Source organism: Acyrthosiphon pisum, chromosome A2 (genome assembly GCF_005508785.2).
Source record: "Acyrthosiphon pisum isolate AL4f chromosome A2, pea_aphid_22Mar2018_4r6ur, whole genome shotgun sequence".
In the NCBI taxonomy this organism is placed as follows: Eukaryota; Metazoa; Arthropoda; class Insecta; order Hemiptera; family Aphididae; genus Acyrthosiphon; species Acyrthosiphon pisum.
The window spans coordinates 16,283,991-16,308,814 of record NC_042495.1 but is presented as its reverse complement, the minus strand read 5'-3'; the positions used below and the strand labels follow the sequence as shown (position 1 = coordinate 16,308,814).

At 33.3% G+C, this 24,824-nt stretch overlaps 1 protein-coding gene across 1 annotated transcript in view; it reads right to left on the bottom strand.

Annotated features, from left to right (window-relative positions):
• Positions 1-24,824, bottom strand: part of LOC103310490 (coiled-coil domain-containing protein AGAP005037) — a gene marked incomplete at its 3' end in the record, with an annotated part of 236,940 nt that overhangs the window by 46,161 nt on the left and 165,955 nt on the right. The window contains exon 10 of the mRNA XM_029489839.1: positions 10,576-10,747. Coding sequence (XP_029345699.1) covers positions 10,576-10,747 — 172 coding nt within the window. The remainder of the gene's footprint in view (positions 1-10,575; positions 10,748-24,824) is intronic.

Genomic DNA, 24,824 nt, shown 5'->3' with positions numbered 1-24,824 from the left:
GATCAATAAAAAAAAATATCCTGCAATTTACACTAAATCTTTATCAGAATTTTGACTTCCCTAAATTCTAACCTACTCCCAAACCAAACTCTAAACACTAAAAAAACCCAAACACTTACATTTTTGTCCAAGTATATTCAACGAAATCAAATAAGCCCCTCCTCCCAATATCATCGATGTAAACGCCTACGTCACTACACCGTAATCGATTATTATATTATATTATTGTCTGAATTATTCACAAAACATATTATTGTTGGGATCTGCGTGGACATTGATTTAAATTCAGGTGGACACAATTACATAATACAATATTGTACGCGTTTTCGGGGTCGCGTCGGTGCGCACATAATATAGAGAAACAAAAGAAAAAGAAACGTTGTTGTTCACTTCGCGGACGTGGTCGACCGTATATTATAAGACCTACAGGACAATAATAATTATTGTCATCGCTCACGTGCCGAAATATTATGTTTTTGATAATATGCGAAGGTTGAGTTTTCGTGTGGACAATTTGATTATAGATGTCAAACGGTGGCGCCATTATAACAATTATTATAATCGTGTGCGTGCGCATAATACCTATGTCAAGAAAAAAATATCGATCTCATAATAATATGGGTACCGGTACCGGCTATAACATTATAATATCTAATCGATTGTTGGGAATATAATATTATTATATTTTAGGCATAGGCACTGTGTTGCGTTCTTTTTCATTCATTGACGAATATCAAATGTTTCGATGACCTTTGGCCCGTAAATAATATATACCTATATATTATTATACTTCAGCACACAATGATGCGAACGCTGAAAGAAGACTTCGTGGGTGTGCATGTACAAAGAGGTTCTATATATTGGCAGGAGGCAAAGGTCGCGAGAGAATTTAATAAAATACGCACGCATACATTTTGGCGGCAGTGACCGCGTTCGCTACTTTGACTTCGTCGACGGCACCCCCTCGACCTGTTATACGAGACGACTTGGGCCAAGTTAGCGTATATATATTTGTGCGTGAAACGTATTAACAAAAACTTATCTCAACGGAACGATCGTAAATCTCACGACCGAACACCATAAATCACGTTTTAAACGACGACGACGACGACTATCTCCGGTCATGAGCGGCACACTGAAATCCGTATAATATTGCGTTAACTGCGAGATCGGATGGCCGACGGGTCGTTATTATACTTCCGACTTTTAAATACTACAATATAATAATATTATTAATACTATTATAATCGTTATAATAATATACTACTAATATCGTTAACCTGCAAAATCGCGACTTCCTCAAATCGATCATAAGGACGTTCGCAATACCGCTTTTTACGACCAGAAGGGTTATAAATTACTAACATTTTCATCTGCGTAGGTGTGTATTATAATAGTAGTCCTCTCAACACGATAAAACGGACGAAAACTATACGGAGGCATCTGATTTTATACAAAAAATAAGGACACATTGTGTGTTAAAATATTACTTTTCTATATTATACAATATTACATTTACATGGTAAACATTTTAATTATAAATATATAGAAATTCTATAGCTAATTAAGTATACATTAATCGATAAAGCTGTACGTGAGCTAATTTGAAATAAAAATGACAAATGGAAATAATTATGAATTCAAAATGCTTAATAATATGTTGTTGTAGATATTGAATAATATAATATGACTATTTATATTCATAAAAAAATGGTATGGAAATATATAATTTTAACTATCTATTTCTTAATCGATATAGGTAGGAGTACAGTCATTGCGCTAACAAAAATAAATACCCGACTATATTATACTTGTTAGCTAAAGTGATGTCGAAAATTCCTGTGTATTGTCCAATGTTTTTTCGAGGTCGGCAAATAAAAAAAAAAAAATGATGTATAGGATATTAGGGTCAAGACTCAAGTATGAAATAATGGACGACGAAATGTGTAAGTATTTGTTGACAAAAAAAATGTGGTAAAAAATAGCGATGCGGTGCGCGCATATAATATCGTTATCAATAAAAGCCAAATGTTGTTATGGCAAAAACCTATAAAGCCATAAAGGTATTCAAAATATCCATTTAAATTATAGTTGACTTCATAGACAAAAAGGAAATTATACAAGTTCATCAACCGTTTTTTCAATTTGCGTTTAAAAATCAATTATCAATGTTTTGCGAATTAAAAATTGCATTTTGGCCTGGGGACCAACCTCACCTAACCTAACCAGATTTCGCAGACACACCCCGCACCAATACGTCTACAATATGCATGTACATGTTTATAATAATATCGGCAAGCTTGCCGAAATATTATATAGAATAAAAATAATTAATATAGCAGACATCAGTCGTATTACTCGTATACAGGGTGTCCCGTGAGGATACAAACATTAGCCGTAGAGGGGTCTCGCCGCCCGGAAAAAAACAGTTTTTTTCCGTTTTACCTATAAACTAAAAAATTTATTAAAAATCATGAGATTGATGAAAATAAATGATGAAATTCAAAACGCTTACAAAAATAATTTTTATAACTTTTTTACTAACAAATGTAATTCAATTAAGAAAATAAAATATATGTAGTCCTTGTGTCTGCGAGTATATTAAAAAAAAAAAAAAAACAGATTTATGATATATTTATTATCTCAGGAGATATCACAATAGGACTTGCGGGACACCCTGTACAATATAGTTATTTAGAAACTATTTAGCGTAGAGTCGTACATATTATAATAAGGATATATATACCCACATGATAATATTCATCCGTCGATTTCTGCAAGAGTTTAAAACATCAACACGTAAATTTTTTAACGAATTAATTAAAAATTCGTACCGATCGTGTTATTAAATACGTGCACGCTATAAATTTTCGGAGGTAAACCGCGGAGTGTGCCTACTTATATAATACCTCGAGGTCGAACGTTTTCGCGGAGGAATCTCGCCCAAGTCGTCGCCAGTGCGTCATCAGTCGCCGCCGCCGCGTGGGCGGGGGCTAGATAAATAAAATTAATAATTATTGCCGATCGTTTTTATCGTTTCTCGAGTGTATCGGTATAATATTATAGGTATACCTTATGTACGCAGTACCAGCTGTGGGGTACTCACGGATGTAGACGTATATTATACTTAGCTGTAGGGAACTCACGCGATATAGGTACAGTTCGTGTACACGCCGTAACCACTCAGCTGTGCACGGTATGTGATAATAATTAATAATATTGTACCTATGTATCAAATCGCAGTGCCTGACCGTCGTTATACAACTGCAGGTAAATATTATTAATATGTGTTGTTATATATTGCAGGAGCCGCGGTCGCATAGCCGTCGTTTTGCGTCGAACGTCATGAACATAATATTATACCTCCAATAATAATTCATCCGTCGATGTCTGCAAGAGTTTAAATCGTCAACACGTACATTTAACGAATTAATCAAAAATTTGTACCGATCGTGTTATTAAATACGTGCACGCTATACATTTTCGGAGGAAAACCGCGGAGTGTACCCACCTATATTATGTACAGATTACAGAGTGCCCCGCGAGGATTTGCCCATTGCGATATCTCCTGAGATAATAAACTTATCATAAATCTGTTTTTTTTTTAGACTCGAAGAGACAAGGACCACACATATTTTATTTTTCAAATGAATTACATTTTTTGGTAAAATAGTTATTTTTTAATTTTTGTAACAATTGAAAATATTATAGCCAATAGCCATTTTATAGAGTTTATTTTTGTGAACAACGCCCTATACCGCGAGGTCGAAAGTTTTCGCGGAGGAATCTCGCCCAAGTCGTCGCCAGTGCGCCATCAGTCTTCGTGGCCGCGTGGGCGGGGGCGAGATAAATAATATTAATAATAATAATTGCTGTTCGTTTTCATTGTCTCTCGAGTGTATCGGTATACCGTATACACAGTACCAGCTGTGGGGTACTCACGGATGTAGACGTATATTATACTTGGCTGTAGGGAACTCACGGATATAGGTACTAGGTACAGTTCGTGTACACGCCGTAACCACTCAGCTGTGCACGGTATATGATAATAATTAATAATATTGTACCTATGTATCAAATCGCAGCGCCTGACCGTCGTTATACAACTGCAGGTAAATAATAATAATATGTGTTAATATATATATTGCAGGAGCCGGGGTTCGTATTATAGCCGTCGTTTTGCGTCGAACGTCACGAACATATTATACCACCAATAATAATTACACGCACACATATATTATAATATTACGTATAGTATATTAAAATATAATATATATCCGTAACGGACTACAACGGACGGGTGTAAAATATGACTATGGAGTATATTATATAGTTTGATATTATATGAGCGCGTGCCCGCAGCGGTGCGGTCGCCGTCGACGTCTATAGGTATAGAAATCGCGGTCGACCGTGGTTGCGAAACGCTGGAGAACATTATTGTTATTATTATTGCTTGGAATTCGCGCGCACGTTCGGATTATAATATGATTTAAATACGATCGATACACGTGGAGATATATAATATATAGATAAGAAGCAGGCACCAAATCCTAGACGGCTTATTAGTTATTACCATTGATTATAAATACTATAATATAAGTACTATAATATTATTATGTTATTACCTAAGAAACTTCTTAAAAAATACCGAACTCCTGCGAGAATATGAATAGTTTTTTTTTTTTTTATCTCGAGACATGAGAAAAAATTAATCGTGGTTTCATTATATTATGCACCCCGCACGTGTATTAAAAATGTATTTTATAATATTATACAATTACTTTTTGTAGTCGAAAGTCGTCTCATTTAGTTCTGTATATCGGGAGCTGTATATGTATACCTATACTGGACCTGACAAAAATGTTATTTTATAAAATTCTGAAAAATTTACGAGACGACCGTTGCTTAAAAATTGTTTTGGTCGATCTGCTATAATGTTATGAGAAAATTAGAGCTTTGGTACAGTAACTTAAACATTTTTTTTTTATTATAAAGTTTTCCTGACGAACCTATTGTTGTTGAGTATTTTTTTTTTTTTGCAAATTTAACAATTGTAATATACAAAACTATTTAATCCTACCATTAAAATTTATACAATTCGCTCAGCGCTCTTAACAATACGAAGTATAAGTTGCACTTGGCCAATTAAAATAAGTAATATCATTGAAAAATCCAACAAGAACATACAGTATATATATGGACCCAAGCCAGTGTGAATTAGATGGCAATGAGAAAGCTGACAAAGTAGCTCGTTATTAAAAATAATAAAACAAATTACTAACAAAAATGTACTCATGTACATAGAATAAGTAGTATGTAATATGAAAATATTAAACAATAATATATAATGATATTTACTTAAAATTTTTTTTTTTTAATTGTTACATCATGGAGATATCCATGCCAGAGAGTAGGCTTGTCACTTAGTTTGAAATATTGAGCACTTTCGTGTGATTATTTTTATAGCATTTAACACTGTAGTAATAATGTAGACATGTGATAATCACATAAGTATAGTACAGTAGTCACTCGATAATTCGAAAAACTCCATAAATCTAACTAAACACTAAGTCCCCTGAGAAAACCTCTATAATTAGAAAAAAATACATGTATTCCGGTCCCCTCGATAATTCGAAATGTCTGTCGGTGAGGCACACTCTACAATTCGAATTTTTTTCCACGAATCTCTATAATTCGAATTTCTTTAAACACGATTATATGTACGTTCATATGTATAAGGATTATGTACAATCTATTTAACGTACTCGTAATGAAACTAATAACGACGATGGTTAAATATTATCGTAGTTTAATGTTATCGTATCTTACCTACCTAATCTATACCAAAATAAACCTCTGCTATGGGTAAACCGTTATTGAAATTGAACAAACGTAATCAGTCGTAGCTAACGTAGTCAGTCGCAATATGGGTCGCGTAAAATACAAGTGTTTGTCGATAGCCGACAAAAAAAAAGTGATCGCAGCAGTTGAAGCAGGTGAAAAAAAAAGATGTTGCTCTACGTTTTGGTATACCAGCTTCAACGCTTTCAACAATACTAAAACAAAAAGACCATCTTACAACATTAACACCTTATCCATCGCGGATCAGACAGAAAAATGTGAGTACCCCGATCTGGAAGAATGTCTTATGGCTTGGTTTACTCAATGTAGGCAAAATAATATTCCAATATCAGGACCTATTTTAAAAGAAAAATCTAAGTTGTTTGCTACCAACTTAGGTATCACAAATTTTCAAGCTAGTGAGGGTTGGTTGGAAAAATTTAAAAAACGTCATGATTGAACTTTCAAAAAAGTATGTGGAGAGAGTGCAAGTATTGATCCGTGCATTTCACAAGATTGGAAAAATGAGTTAATCAATCTATTGGTTGATTATGATGCTAGGGATATTTTTAATGCCGATGAGACCGGACTTTTTTACAAATGTTTACCATATCGCACTTTGACATTTAAAAACGAAAAATGTCATGGTGGTAAAAATAGTAAAGAACGGATAACAGTGATGTTGGCCGCGAACATGGATGGATCCCAGTAACTTAAGTCCTAAATGATCGGAAAATTTGCTAAGCCACGCTGTTTCAAAAACTTAAAATCTTTCCCACTAATGTACCGGTCAAATAAAAAGGCTTGGATGACAGGTGTATTGTTTACAGAGTGGTTGTTATGTATCGATGTAGATATGAAAAAGGAAAATCGAAAAGTTTTGATGTTCGTTGACAACTGTACCGCACACAATAATATTCCTCATCTTGAAAATATAAAAATTCATTTTTTACCTCCCAACACTACATCAACTCTCCAACCACTAGACCAGGGAATAATAAAAATTTTAAAACGATGTATCGGAAGGAAATTGTTCGAGAAGTGTTGGCGTGCATGGGTGATGTTCCATGTAAAATATCTATACTCACTGCTATGGAAATGGTACACAAAGCATGGGAAAATGTTAGTGCACAAACCATCGCGAATTGCTTCAGAACTTGTGGTTTTATTAAGGACGGACAGACAATTGGTGAAGGTGTTCCTGTTCAATGTGAGGAAGTTGAAAGCACATGGAACAGACTAGAAGTTCCTGTATCATTTGAAGAATTTGTTCACTTTGACGATAATGTCGCAACTGCTGGTACTTTTACTGACGAGGAAATTATTCAATCTACTTCAGCCAATCAGCACAATTCTGACAACGATGACGATGAAGAGGAGGCGGAGGCGGAGGTTCCTGTCATATCGTTAAAAGAAGCAAAATTTTTTATGTCGGGATTACGTCAATTTTTTGAGCAATCTGAAATGGACGAAAAAAGATGCGATACAATTTTCAATGCTATCAGTAAGTTAGACAACGCTATGGACCAGATTGTGACCAACAATTTTTCACAAAAAAAAATAACAGATTTCTTTAATATGTAATATGTATGTATAATAAAAAAATATAAATTAATAATTTTAAAATATACATAATAATATTTATAATATGTAAATGTCAAAATAAACGTAATACATTATGTACAATTTTCCACCTCTCTTTAATTCGAATTAATTTTTTTTCCCTCGATTATTCGAACACTCGGTAAATCGAAAACCTCTATAAATCGAATTTTTAACTCGGTCCCCTGAATACTGTATAGGTATTAGGTACCGTAATAAATATAGAATTTAAAATTTTGAATTTATATTTTTTTTTCGTTTAGAATTAACGGTTTGACTAACATTCGGGTTCACGAGGATCGTAAAGCGGATCCAAATAATATCCTATCACGTATGTATATTTTAGGAACGTTTTTCCTGTCGCAGTAACCATTATTCGGGATTATTTTCAACAACTCTATTCCGAAAGCTAATATCACAACCACAGAGACGATCGGCCACGCTGTGGGTGCTGTATATTTATAACATTATCCACGGATAAGACTTTTATTAATACATTTAAATAGAACCGTTAGACGTTGTTAAATGTTCAATTCATAGACTCGCGATTTATCGGATAAAATATGTTCTCAAGCGCATCCCCAGTGAAATAATTTGGTTTGATATTAATTGCCGTCGGTTTCGTTTCTCTCAAAAGCACTCATACTGAATAGTGACGATCGATAGTTTTTATGTAATTATAATATAATTGCTAAATTTTTAGGCACCCCACCCCTTTCCATATATAGATCTCTTATTATATAATATTAATAATTATACTGTATTTATTATATCATATTATTCTTATAATAGTCAGTGGCATATATTTTATTGTAAGTGTTTTAAAAACTGCCGGCGGTATAATACACGAAAGTCAAAAATATTTGTTCAAACGAAATGTTTGTTATTGTTGTACACGTATAAGAATGGTGTGGTATTATGCCTCTCAATTCACGGTGGTAGTATCGTCTATATATAGTAAGGTATACATCCGAAAAACGTATATGCCCACCGTGTACCTACGTCATGTGTAATGTTTTCATTGTGCCACGAACACTTTTAACGCTATTATATTTAATGTAATTATATTTAAACGTTTTCTCGAACAAACAACGAAATAATTAAATGACTACCGAGTACAATAATAATAATAACAATTTACTTTTATTCAAACGATGAAAAGGTAAGTAAGTGGCTTACCTCGAATTAATTTCATTACAAACCCCTTTTGATCTTGCCGCTCATGATGTTTACTGTATATCATATACGCCCTGTCTTCTATATATGTATACCACAGCGGTGGCGTATTGTGCGGCGGTTAGGAGGAGGGAGTAGTATGGGTGAAGTTAAAGCGAAAGGATGTGCGTCGCACCCTTTGACTCGGGCGCGCCTTTGAATGACGTCAACAATAAAAAAGAAGACGAAAATCCCTTTACAATCTAAATACAGGTTTACGACTGTTGCTGCAGTTCTATATTATATTATTAATGACGACGACGACACGATTCGGGTTTTAAACGTGTACCTAGGTATATTAAGTATTAATAAAATTATAGCATGTCGTACCTACGTTGGCAGACGTCTATTAGAGCAAAAGGAAATGTACGTACAATGTAAGCGAACAATTATTTATAAACATGCCAAAAAAATTTAAATAAATGTCTACGTGATTACCAGCGGGCAAGAGTTGGGTACGCGCTTTTTGGGTATAAGCGGTAATCAGAGCTGTTCCGCAGCAATAGGAGACGCAATGTATGCACTCCATTCCCTGTCCAGAGTTTATGTTTAAATGGGGGGGCTCATCATGAAAAGAAAAAATTAAATACGTTAATATCAGAAAAAATAATGGAAAATGTATCTTCTGTAATAGATTGATATTATTCGAAAAAGAAATAATTCAAACAATTCAAGAATTGACATATTTTGTTATTGAAAACAATCTTTTATCCCTTTATAGTGAAATTCTTACTGTTTATTTTATATATTTAAGTCTTCCAGTTACTGTCACTACTCACTATAGCCGAAATGTCATTTTCAAATTAAAACTGTTGAACAACTATCTTCTGAATTCAATTTCACAATAGAGATTAACTGCATAAGTATACTTAATATTGAAAAATCAAGGACGAATTATTTTTATCTGGAAAAAATTATAAATTACTGCAAATATGAAGACTATTATAGAGAGAAAAACTTTTTAAAATAAAATCATTGTATATAATATTTATTGATAGTTTATTTTTTTTTTTTATTTAAATTTTAATGTAATAATATTGTGTAAAAATCGAGAAAAATGAACATACCTATTACATTTTTGTTAGTGAATTAATTGCTTTGTAATCAACTTGACTATTGACAACTCGTATATTTTTTGGAGATGTGTTTAAAAATATGATGAACTTAATATAAACAACATTACTACTACGCTGCTTGAAAATATGTTAAAAATTGGGGGCCATAAATGTTGTCTCGCATTAGGGCACTAACTTTTTTTCATTATATTGGAATACAAGTACAGGCCACACAGGCTCCATTACATTTTTCACATCAGGGCCCTGCAAAACCTATAGTTGCGGCACTGAACCAGAGAGTGCGGATTAGGTCTTATACATCATGTGCTGGGTGATAATATTTAAGACTACAGACTGTTTATTTAAAAAAACGATTGCCTAACTTGTTTTGAAAATGTATTATTTACATGATTTTAAGTCGTTAAATACATAGTTTTATTAAAAATTGTATATTTCGCTTTACTATTTGTTATGGTTATCATTTTTAAACAACAACGAGCATTTTTAATTCCTATTCAACTGCAAAACAGAATATTTTTTGGAGTACTCCAATGTATAAAAATCGAATTTTGGACGAGCATACGTAGTTTAAGAGTTATAACTACATACTTATAAGTATATTAAAGTTTAGACGAGCGGCGTGGTGGTGGAGTGCGTTACACCGCGGTATCCCGCGAGCAAAATTTTGGTTCAAACTCGAAATACTCACAACTATAGTAAACTACTGGTCCGAAATTCAAAAAAATGTATCGATCGAAATACTCCGCTTATCATAATACGTTGTGCTCCGGATTACGAATAATGTATGCGTCTGAAGTCTCCTGAAATTTAGCTACAAACCTACGTAGGACCTGTGGGTTACCTGACGATTTGTTGGCCACCACGGGTGGCACGGCCGGCGAATACGCCCGAGCCGGTATGGACCCGGTGGGTGGACGGCCCCTGTTTGGCAGCGTGGCCGACGACCCGGGCGGGAACTGATGGGTCATGTAGTAAGGTTGTCCTGGAGCGCCGCCGCTGGTGCATTTGCTGCCCTGAGAACAAACGAGAGAAAAAGGCGATTAGTATATATATATATATATATAAAGGAGTACAATGCACATTATATAATAATAATAATAATAGTATTATATTATTTTTATTTTACCAGCCCGCACGGCAGTCTGACGAGAAAAATCGATATGACGTCGAGCGCCGCAGATTACGAGTTCAAAGTGTAATAACCCGACCTAACCTAACCTTAACGATATATATATAGGTTTACCGTCATTACCATAATATTATAATATAATGATGATATGGTATCGCCATGGTATATACTATATACCGCCGGATGATGTCATTTAAATCGTAGGCGCGTATCTATAAATTACTTGTTGTCCTATGCACAGATAGAGATTATCGCGAGATCGCGTACCTCAAGCATACACACCGCGTCCGACGAAATATTGTATTAATATTACCATTGTCGTTTCGAAATCAATCGTCTCGACTTTCACAAAAACAGCCCAAAATAGTTGCGAAATTATTCGTTCGGGGTCGCCCGAGTAAAGTGTTCGCGAGCACCGTTCGGAGGTAAAATTCGGAATATATTAGTGTAACGGAGGAGACGTAATACTATTAATGAAAATTGTACGCCCAGTTTTATAATAATCATAATTGCCGTTATTACCACACGCAGTACGATGGTAATTATCGTATTTTTATCATAATGACGAATTACGTTAGACGACGAAAATATAATATATACGAGCCCAGCTCGTTAATCGCAACACATTATAATATAATAATATATTGTGTTGTGATGTTGCAGGTGCGTCGGCACACATAAACGTCGTCGTTGACATGGACATTATTGCAGGGTTGGTTGCTAATTATTCGCGCGATATCTCTCGGAAAATTATCAAAGCGCGTAGTTATATATCGTACGATTTATACTTTTGCGCAATTCGACGATATTATTATACTTTTCGTCGACGACCAATTAATAATAATTATTACAGCCGCCGACGTCGTCCTTAATTAATTCTCGTCCGAGGAGTTCATCGTCGGCGATCAAACTTCACGCTCGTCGTCTCGAGACTTTAGCCGAGTTCTATATATTATTATCGTCGTCGTCTTTGTCTACTCGCCAAGTGTACGACAAAATATTATTATATTATAATCTTTTGCCGCTGCTGCTGCTGCTGCCACTGCGACGACGGCCCGGGACTTTGTTTCTTTTCGTTCAAAAGAATCATTGATTCGTAAAACGTTTCGGATTATACACGTTCATAAAATATATAAATATATACCACGCACCATTATGTTATAATATCGTATTGTCACAGACAAACTTATTATCAAAGAATATACTGCTGCTGCGGAGCTGCTCTTCGATGCATATTTTCTCTGCGATATCCAAACGTATAATTATTGTCTGCTGTTGCACCGGTGGAGCTTAAAATTTATGTAATATAATACTGTGCGCGCACTGCAGTAGCCCGGAGCGAACGACGTGTTTTACGTATAAATAATACAAACATGATATGTACATATGCACGATAAAATCTTATTGTTATTTCGTGTAAATTCGGTTGTGCAACAATGCACGCTGTAAACCACGAAACAGAAATCATTTACCTTGTTCAAAAACGCGGCGTCCGCGAAATTAATTTTAGGTGTAGTCATTGCAATAGTAAAATAAAATAATTATCTTCGACGACTAGTTCCACGGCTGTTAATATATTTGCAACTAACCTTTATATACAGGGCGATTCACCACGGATTCTCACCCCTCCCCCCCATTTTTTCAGAAAAATGATCCGCTAAATAATTATTTAGAGTAGAAATAGTGAGATTCATTTGAAAAACAGAAGTGTGCATTGGGATACAGGACTACATTATATCTGTAAGTACCCACTACAAAAATGCTCGATAATTTAAAAAAAAATGTCTTAAAGAACCTATACCATAATATAAAGATTGCAAAAATCAGATTTTGAATAACTGCTGCATTGAAGGGGGAAAAGACGCAAATGGCTCGGTGAATCACCTTGTATTCTGCAGTAATATTATGACACTTAAATAATTATAATTTTCTCGAACTAATGAATTATCGTCGAATTTACACTGCCTATAGTTAGGTATACCAATATTTATTGTTGTTTGGCAATACTATTATAAAATCGGTCCATTTAATTTGTAGGTCAGGTTGCGAAAGACTATTGGTATACTGCTATTAAATACGTACAACCTGATTGGATTTTCATATACTTAACTCTACTTTCGACGTATGTTAATAAATAAGTGTCTGGCCATCAAATTCAAATTATGAGTATCACATTCCTAAATATTCGAAATATTATATAGACCTTCGGGAGGAAGAAAAAACTGTTTCGTGTTACCATAATTAATAATAAACGCGTTTATATCATTATTCATTATCATATATATATATATATATATATATATATTATATTATAGTTTACAATAATAATAATCTGGTCACTCTGGTCGACTAAACCGTTAAACATTTAGTTGAACTGTTTCAGGTACAAGAGAATATTCAATCGGAATGCGATATTTGTCGTAATGATATATAGTGTGACTTCCTGCCGTGGTTTGAATGCGGTTTTCGAATCGTATTGTATGACGTATGAATTCATTATTATAATATAATGACATATGAGGTTGAAAACGCGAGAAAAACAAATACAATCAATTACAAAGCCAATGCGAGAAGACAATGTCACGATAGGTATTGTGGCTCGAGGGATTCACCATTCACGTGACGATGCTCATTCACGCTTCGTTATGATTAATAATATTATAATGATTCAAAATCTATAAACATTTCAATTGAGGAATTAATATTTCAGCTATTGCAGTAAAAATCTTAAACACGGCGTAGGTATAATGTAATATTTCGTTTATAATATATAATATAGTTACAGTTAATCTTGAATAGCTGGTAGATTGAATTTCGAGATATTATTTTCAAATAAGTCTCATTCGTGTGTACAATAGCATGTGATTTATACGACGAACGAGTTATCTAAACAGCAATTAAAAATCAGCGATTTACCACACATTTATGTCAGTAAAATATTGTTTACCACACGTTTATGTCAGTAAAATATTGTCAAAACATCATTAAAATAGCAAAATCTAAAAATTTAAAAAGGAAGGTACTTAAATAAACGAAACGTATATCCACTAATATTCTGGTACAGCAAACTTTTATTGGGTATCAGAATCGAAATCCGTACGATTAGTTTTTGAGCTATTTAACTTTGTATTCTAACGATAAAAAGTCCATGGTAATGGATTTATAAAGTATGAGCCGTGGGTGATTTGAAAATTTTAGTCATTAATATTAAAGTATCAACATTAAAAGCTTATAAAAATGGACCAAGTATAATAAATACTAGTTTCAATATTACGTCTTGTTCTATATTTTTTGTAAAACCATTTTTGAGGACTATTATCCTTAGCATGCAAACGTTTTTAATAACTAAAAAACTACCTACTCAACACTCATTCGAATTCCACCAAATAATTTATAGGTATAAGAAAGAAGGGTTCTCATTTTAAAAACAGAAGTTTGTACCGCTGCAGAACACTACTTAAGTATAGTCAATAAAAAAAAAAAAATCCAACAATTCGAAAAAATCGTTTTTGATAGTACCTATAAATTAAAAAATCAGAAAAATCACAATACCAACGAATTAAAGGGAAAAAAATGGGCGTGAGCATGGTCGGCGAATCATCCTGCAGTGTACAAATATATAATATTTGATTTTGCGAGGACAGAGAGCCAACGGCAGCATACGTCTTAGCGGCTTGTTAAGGACTCGTGGTGCGCGGGCGGTTATGCGTACGTAGAGACCTAAGGATTAACACCGGTAATACAGTTATATCATATATATATATAGTATGTGTGTATGTGTGTGGGTGTGTGGGTGTGTGTACAGTGTCTCGCGGGATTAATGTGCGCTCGCGGGGAAAACATTAATAACGCGGGCGAGGGCAGCGATCGCACCGCGCCCGGAAGAAATAGAATATATATAGACGTCAGAAACGGGCTTGGAACTTCATTTTTACAAACTTTGTTTTCGTCTTTTCTCTCCCCCGCCGCCGCCGGGCTAGGATTTTCTTTTAATCCCCATCGTCGTGGTTTTCCCGCGGTGTATACTATCAACATCGGCTGCTGTATATTACGCGTTATTATATATTTTATAATATTATTATTGCGTTGTTATTACGCCGATCGAGTTGGCGCTATATGTTTCTCCGAGTTTATTTAATATCCGAGTAAATCTCCCGTGTACACGCGTATGTGTGTAAGTTGCTGCTGGTTGTTATTGTTATTGTACGTTGTGGATCGAATACACAACAATATTATCATTTACCATCATCGTCATTCTATCATTATCATTATTATTATTATGTATGTTGTCTTTGCGCGCGAGGATTTAGTAAAGACGCGAGTTGTAATGTCAGCTCGACATTACACACCACGACGACAGAGGTTTTAATCAACTAGCCACGAACAACTGAACAGCAACCACAACAGGACATCTCTCTATTTTAAAATAAAAATAAGGTTTTGATTGCACGCATTATCGAGAAAAAAAACTGCGTCATTTTGGTGCAACAACCGGACAAATCCGATTGCTAAATACAGTGCTGAGATCATCATATTATTATATTATAAACGGAGTTAAATAAATCTCCACAAAGACGTCTCGTTGTTGCTCTAAAATAATAATTCTTACTTAATAACAATTCAGCACGAGTATATGTGAATATATTTTGTAATTATTTCTTAGTGCTATACAATTGCAGACATTTCCGATTTTTATTATTTGGTTTGAGATCGTACAAATTTGATTTTTACAATTTATCACCGGATTGATCAAAACATATTTTTTTGTTAATTTTTAAAACATTGCACGTTCTGAAAAATCGTATTAATATTGGAGACGTATTGTTGTCACTCTCGGGTCCTAGTCGAGACTACCTATAAAAGGGATCGGCAAAGGCGGGCCGCGCGCCAAATCCCCCTCGTGAATGAAATAGCTGGACCGCCAAGAAATTTTTTTTAATGCAGATTTTCCGCACATAAAAGATATTTTTTTATGTTGTATTTGGATGTATTTCGGCTCCACATACATATGTGAAACTTCATTGTTCAAAATTACGTTTTTAAAGAATAAATATAGTTCAAGATTAACTGAACTCCACCTTGAAAACAATCGGCGCATTAGTTGTTCTCCAAGAGAACCAAATTTTAAAAATGGCTAGTATTATATTGTATTAAATAATTTGCTTTAAATAGCTTAAACTGTATTCTTAACACAAAAATGTATTGTATTAACTAATATTTAAGTTTTTTTCTGGCTCACTTTTTCCAAACTATCTGGACCGCATTAGAATTTAACTGTCGACACCTGACCTATAATAACATGGATACATGGCTTTCGGATTTCAGTTTTTTTTTTTTAACTCTTAGGAACTCGTTGAACGTATTTTCACAGGCCTCTTCACGTTTTCGTCGTAGGACGTGTGTAATCTTGCTGCGCGGCGTGATAAATTAAGACAGTTTTCCGTGCTCGCATAGTAGTCACACCACCATATAATATTATAATACGCACATTAAAATTCAGAGACAAGCCAAAATGCCGGTCGAGACAATGAATACGTAATTATATACACGTGCACACCGGCTTTTCGTACATATTATAATACACACATTATTACGATATTGCATTATATTATTATTATTATTATAATGAGCTATGTTATGATATTATTTTCTTGCCGGCCCCCGATCGAGCTTTTCACGTTTCGTCCGTCGTCGCCGTGGCGATTAATAGTAATTTACAATTATAATATATTATTACTGTTTGTTTAGTCTGCAGCGGCATTCGTGTACTAATGCAGCGGCGTCGAATCAACTGGCTTTTGACTTTAATGAAATTGCGCTCCGGATTATTATTATTATTATTACTATTATCGTTACTTGTTAGCGTATGCATTATTATATTTATTGTATACACAACATGGTAAACTTTAACGTAAGTATACCATATATATGTATAATATTATGTACACGCGTTCTTGCGCGAGCGGTCGGGTTGAACTGTCATCGCGCCAGTCACTAATTAAGTCCACACAGCTAACGGATGATGCTAAGTATTTATAGCGGTTCAAAGGGGGCCCCATGGGTCCTACTATGGGACAAAGCTATATTATTAATATTATAATTTATAATATTAATAATACGTTCGACTGCCGACTAGGGTTCAACATTGCGTATATGTATCATTATAACGAATAATATATAATCATTGCGATTATATTCGTTAATTATTATAAATTATGCGAACACAAGATACTTTAAACAATTTTTAAACTCGCCGTCGAGGTGGTATAATATTAATATGAGCACGGTGTGACACTCGAGGCTAATTGTTATTAATCGGTAAAAATAACTTTTGACGTTTATTTTAAAACAACCATCAATCCACGCGCGAATAATTGTTTTATTTAGGTATTTTTATTTTAATTCGCGGCCGACACACAATCGTTCCATTGAAATCTGGTCAATTTTTTAATGCATTTCGTGTAGGTAGGTAGAGATGGTAACCTATATAATATATATATATGTGTATATTTATTATATGACATGTATTTAGAAACAAACCGTTGCGTGACGCGCTATTATAGTAATTAGGTACTCATTAATGTCGCATGAAAAGTGATGCTCCATAAAACATTCGCACTGTTTTACGGTAACTAATTTAAGTATTTGTTTTTTACCTAGGTAAGTACCTGTTATATATTATTAAACCTAGATCACGAACAAACGACGCACTTCCTCACAATTCCCGACCATTAAAACATATTTTCGTCGCATCTGTGCGTGCATTATAATGTACACGTGCTTGGGTCTGAGTCTTAAGGCGCAATACTTTCTGCGATTTCGTGTCGTGCGATCTCACCGGATTTCTTGTGGAGTCTGTTCACGGAAAATAATACGAATTGTACGTCCGTAAAACGACGTACGGCGGTTTAGAGATTAATTCAATAAGCTGTCGACGAAACGTTTTTTGTTTCATTATTTTATCCCCGAGAAAGATATTATAGAATATAAATATATACCGCGTGGATGGACTACATATTATGTATTCTACCCGACATCCAATAAATGTGTGGTAGCACGTCATTTCAACGATAACGACAGTAAAAAAAAAAAAATTAAAAACAAAATGCTGACCAAAATTATAATTTTATGTCGAATACGCGGCATTGTTGTAACCGGACTCGTCCGTCTGTCGTAATACCATGGTCTTAACGGTAACACATATCATATGTGTTTATACGGTTTTTCAAATTTATCATTTTGCGAACAATCGCACACGGACTTGACGGGATAGGTAGGTACGCGAGATGTGGAACGATTACAATATAATGTTTGTGAAAATGTAAAATATGTGTTTTTCCGTCGGCTCCAGCACAATACATCGGTGAAATTTTACAACAATACTATTTGAAAGTGATATTATAATCCAACGTGTTAAGTATGGGACGTATAAAATTATAAAATAGATACGCTTAGTCGTGATAATTATTCGCGTTTCAGAGTCAAAAACAATAAAACAGTTCGATATCAATAATAATAATAACGATTACAAACAAATGATTATATTCTAGAACAAAAAACCCCAAGTATACCTATACAATATTGCCTATACCTATATCATGTGTTTTATGCGAGTTGTCGGATAATCTCCGTGGAAATCGACATACGTATATGTACGTAACTGTCAACTACAAAACGAATACCTACATATAATAATAATAATATTATAATAACGGTATGAGTGGTAGGTAAACGATACTACAATATTTTAATAATAGCGTACGATGTCAAAACAGTGGGTGGTATCACACTACGATATCAAACGTGCTGCAGCGGTATTTATAATATTAATATATTATTAAGAGTGTCGGTTCCGGTTTTTCAAATTTTTCGAAATTTCATAAAATTTGAAAATTATATTTTATATTTTAGTTAATACATTGATTACAATACTTTTCCACCAATCCACCGCAAATTTACGGCGTATTATATCAACGAAAATAACTTCACAGAAAAATAATCACATGCCCTGTAAAATAGTCGAGTTTCGTTAATTTTTTTTTTTATTTAAAAGAAGAGAACGTTTTTCAGGTTGGATCAAAGGCCGATTTTTTATTTTACTTTTAAATAATGGTAGAAAAATACGTTTTGAAAAAGAAAAATTACTGTGCATTATTCAAATACATTTATGCATATTTTAGCTTCTATAGTAAAATTATAATTTTGAAAATCAGATTTTTAATCCGACCTGCTAAATGTTCTTTCTTTTAAATGAAAAAAAAATTAAAATGAAATAAATCCGACAATATTCTACAGGGCGTGGGAGTTTTTCCTGTAAGAATTTGTAGTAAAAAACGCGATTAATAACACTATAATAACACGATTTATGAACACAATAATATTATTAATAATAATAATAATAATAATTTTAGTAACGTGATTGATGAACATATTATTACTATTAATAATTTTTTTTTATAACGCTCATATACGTTTGACCTATCGCAAAACGGTATTTACAGCGATGTTATATTCTAATGATATTATACTCTCACTCATCGCGAAGCTTTTGCATAGGATAATAATATGTAATATTATAATAACACCTGTCATGTCATCTGCAGCGAGGACGACGGAAATTTCCATCTCGAGCCGCGGGAGGGTCATCGAAACGTTATACTACAGGTCAACTATATATATACGCGGAACATATTATATTATACATTTTACGTAATATTGTATGTGTGAGTACGATACATGTAAGTACATTAACCCACGGGATCTATAATAGTTTTCGAGTGTGGGCCGAAATTCGAAAATAACGCATCACGTGAAATTAGTTTTTAAATAATAATAAGTATGCACGCGCAACGCTTACAGCAAATATTAAAATATAATATTAATATAGTATAACGCATTCTCGGCCGAAATTTAATTTCACACACACTTTCGTTTTTGGCCGAATCTGACATTTTAAAATATGTAATTTTATGCAAATGTAATTGAATCATCATCGAACACGATAGGTACTACGATAACAAGACCTATAAGTTTAGCGGTTTTTTTTTTTTTATGAAACATCATAATATAAATTACAATAATTGTATCCGCCAGAAATGTCGATGAAAATGTCTTTCCAAACACAATATTGTACGAGCGTCGCGCGAACCTAACCAGTTTTGTCTCGTCCAGTGACCTAACCCCAAACATGTTGTATATTATAACATTATTGTGTTTTTACAAAACATTATAATAAAGGTATTTGAATTTTTTTGGTCTCTGTAAAATGAAAATAAAACACCCCAACATTTTTAATAGGAGTTTTACGCTGTACAAGTAGCTATATTATAATATTATGTAGGTACATCCCCGGCGGTTAATTCATATAGCTAAGCAACAGAATTTTTCGTACTTTCTATTAATTGCTTTTTTTTTATATGTGTTTGGTCATAAGCGCAGCATTACCATTATCAAACACTGGTATATTTTTTTCGACTTATTTATTTTAATTTTTGAATAATTTAATAATTAACTAATATATAGCGGCTCAATTAAAATTAGAGCAAATACATAATATACATAATATACTTAGCCGGAGGATATGTATGATATAATATAACATAATATTAAAATAGTATAACGCATTCTCGGCCGAAATTTAATTTCACACACACACTTTCGTTTTTGGACGAATCCGACATTTTAAAATATTTGATTTTATGCAAATGTAATCGAATCATCATAAAACACGATAGGTACCACGATACCAAGACCTACCAATAAGTTATAAATAATAATAATAAATTGTCGTCTAGTAAAAACTAGCGGTTTTTTTTTTATGAAACATCATAATAAATTATAATAATTGTCTCCATCAGAAATGTCGATAAAAATGTCTTTCCAAACACAATATTGTTCGAGCGAATACCAGTTTTACCTCGTCCAGTGACCCAACGCCAAACGTGTCGTGTATAATATTATTGTGTTTTTACAAAATATTATAATAAAAGTATTTGACTTTTTTTGGCCGTCTCTGTGAAATGAAAATAAAACACCGGAATAGTGTTATAATAGTTGTACGCTGTTCTACAAGTAACTATATAATATATATAATATATATAGTTACATCCCTGGTGGTTAATCCAATTAGCTTTTCAACAGAATTCTCTGTGCTTTCAAGTTGCTTTTTTTTTTATATGTGTTTGTCCATAAGCTCAGCACTACCATCATCAAATACTCGTGTATTTTTTTCGACTTATTTAATTTTAATTTAGATAAATTAAATTAATATAATATGGCGGCTCGATTAAAATTAGAGCAAATACTTTATATAATATATACTTAGCCGGAGGATATGCATGTTTAATGACGACACATAGATTTTTTTGGTTCAAATGTGGGTCGTATATAGGTACATTGCGCAATCCAAGGAGCCGCACTTAATTGTCGGTTTCGGATTCATATAGCTGAGTAGTCCTTCGTCCTTGTTATCGTGTTTGAGCCCGATTGGGTTTCAAAATATCTGATGAGTACCGTCCGCCGATGTTCGTAGTACCTTTTTTGTCTTGAGAAATATACGTTTTGAACGATACGCCGTAGTCAAATATAATATACAATTTCACAGTGACAATAATAAAAATATTACGGTTTTATCAATAGGTATTTAAATCATACCAAATTTAATTTTCGTAAATATTAATTAAGCCTTTTATAATCGAACGCGTAGGTAATATAAGCGCAGGGATTTTATTTGATGGATTTTTGAATTTCTTTTTTTGAAATAACTGCAAAACCAACAAATTGTTTCCAAACATAACTTTTTAATTCATCACCGCGATGTGCTACAATAACATATTATATTACTAGTCCAACATAAGGCTCCTATGCGTGAAAACGGTAAGGCACAGTATGGTGCATTCTTTATACGTTAATAATTATAATAATATAAATCTACCTATAACTTTCTCTTTTTTTTCCCCCAAAAAAAAACAATTTTGCTAAATATTTAACATCGATTGTTTATTTACATCGCGTACGATTATGTTATATGATGTATATGAATTTATGTTTAAACGTGATACAATAAATAACTTATAGCTAGAAAAATGTTTATACATTTTATGAAAAACCCATTATATAAATATTAAATGCAGTACAATTTAAATTCTATATTTATGACGTCTATTTGCATCCATTAAGTCTTTCATTAATAATAAAAAAAATAGTAATCATAATAAAAAATAACGCAAAAAACCACGTTAGTTTTAATATAATGAGTTATTTCTATTAGACCTGAACTTAACTTTATAATAATTATAAGGAAGCATTTATGTGAATGAAAAATAGGTTTTTCAATATAACGTAGACTGGGAGATAATTTGTTTTTTTTTAATTTTGCTTCTTTTTTGGTTTTAAAATGTAATAAAAAAAAATAAAAACTTCAGCAAATTTTTAAACTTATTTACGTATAGCTACTGCAGTTATTATGGTACCTAATTATTAATATTTTATCTCAAAAACAAAAATTCTGCTCTCCACTGAATTATATCGACCTCACCAGAATCCACTTATAGTAGATAGGCGTGTTAGCTGCAATAATTACGCTTGCATAGAATAATCTGTCCCTTAGTCTCAAAAGGAAATGGTCCTGAAATTTATCACATTTATAGTAAAATAGCATAGACGAAAATGAGGCACTAATAATGAGTCTCCTTCTTCATAAAAGTTTTCTTGTTAACATTTAAAAACTAACGAAAACTATGCTTGTGGTACGAAAAAAAAGTAAATGTATAGTACCTACCTATATATACTAAATATATAAAAATAATAATAAATAAATATTGGCCAATTACAGTCGATGCATCAGCTGATAGAACGTGATAAAAATGGTTCATAAATACATTGTTAAAATATGATGGTCCCAATATATCCGGGAAGTGTATATACAGTAGATGCTGGAACTCCCGATACCTCGAATCTCGAGGATAATACAGATAAATTCATCTTGTGTACTTGTCGAGTTGTATACCTCAAAGACGACTTAAAAACACTTCAATTGGCAAGAAAAAACTCGAGTTATCGAGGTTTTCGAGTTATAGATACTCGATTATACCTATTTTCTAAGTTTGAAAGTTGTCGAGTAAATCTAATCTCATCGTAAGAACTATGCGCAATTTGATACTGGAACAAGATGTAACAACAACAACAACAACAACAACAACAATAACAATTTTATTAATATGCGCGGAGCACGTACGTTTTCGTGTTATGTGTTAGCACTTAACCGGCACCTATACCGTGGTTCGGTCGTTGCCGAAGTCACAGATCTCGGAAAACCTCGAATAGACATATCATATTTAGCGATAAACGGATAATATTCGCGTGCAACTTCAGTACTGCAGAACGTCACAATAATGTAATATAAGCATTGAGCAGGTGTATAATGTATTATAATACGTATCAAACAGAAAATTTACATAATGCACATAGTTGTTGTGTAATGCACTACACACATGTTATAGCGGGTGGAGTCAAACTCAAACGAGGTCTATGCATGTTATTATATAAAGTAAAAGAACCGCAGTAGAGCTCTGCATAATAATTACCTTTGTGGTAGGTACCTATCTACTATCGTTGCATATTTTACATTAAGCGCAACGTATTTATAACCAACGCCTAACCAACGTCTTGTGCCAACATCGATAATCCTTATTAATTACAGAGTATAAAATGCGTACACCAGTTATACGTCTTATTGTCGCTTCAGTCAACCACCTGCACACTTGCAGCGGTGCAGCTATACTAGCAGTATATTTGATTATATTATTATTGTATATAGGTCAATATACAGGTCCTAAATACGCGAGTTTTACGTGATCGCGTGAAATTGTTTTTATCTGCAACTGTTTGAACGGTTTGATTTGAAACTTGATCAAAAAACAAAAACGCCAACAACCAAACGATCATCCTCTTATACACTCCAAACGTATAGGTTTTATTTTTTCCACGTCAACTAATCGTTTTTCCCGTCGGTTGTTCAATATATATGTAGTATGTATGTACGGGTAAGTAAACGAAACTCAGACAAACTCATTCGAATATTATCATTGTTCGTCGCATAAAACAATAGGGTTTTTGATAGTATATTGTATTAATTCACCGAGTGTCATTTTCATGCAGCCCACCGGTTTGCAGCTGCGAAGGTGATGCGATGCAGTAGGAAATGAAATGGAAAAAAAAATTCCGTTGCTTAGAAAACATAAAAAACAGCAAATAAATTTGCTCGAAACCGGTACGGTCGACTTTCCAAAACAGGTTGCCGTGTAAAAATTGCTCATCCGAAAGTAGACGGCATATCCTCTAAGTAGATGAAACGACGTCGACTGGTTTTTGATGATTTATAGGGACATAAAATATATTCGTATATATATAAATCTCTCGTGCAAGTTAAAAACGCACATCGTATTGATCTGGACGAATACGATAGGTAGGTATCGGCTAACTTTGCTCACATAACATATAATATCTTACATCGTATTATTGAATATACTTGTAGGATGAGTAGGTGCATTATATACCTTACAAACTGGTACTTTTACCGTCGAGAAGATTCGATGGTGTATACAGGGTGATTCGCCGAATATATGCGCACCCCCTATTATTGTTACATCAATATAATGCAATATTATTAAAAATTAGATTTTTAAATTTTTGAATATAGGTACGCTTTAAATTTTTTAGATTTTTTGTACTATATACATAAGGAGTTTTGTGGAGCACGTGCTGTGAAAATATAAACTTTTGTTTTTCAAATGAGAATCTTATATGCGGTGGGAGTGTGTATTTCTAAGGAAAATTATTTATAGTTGAAATTTTTGAGTAACCTATTCGACTATGTGTACTAAGTATAATTAAAGGTCCATAGTATAATGGGTCTTCAAGATATGTAGGCTATGTTAATATTTTAAAATTGTAGTGGTTAA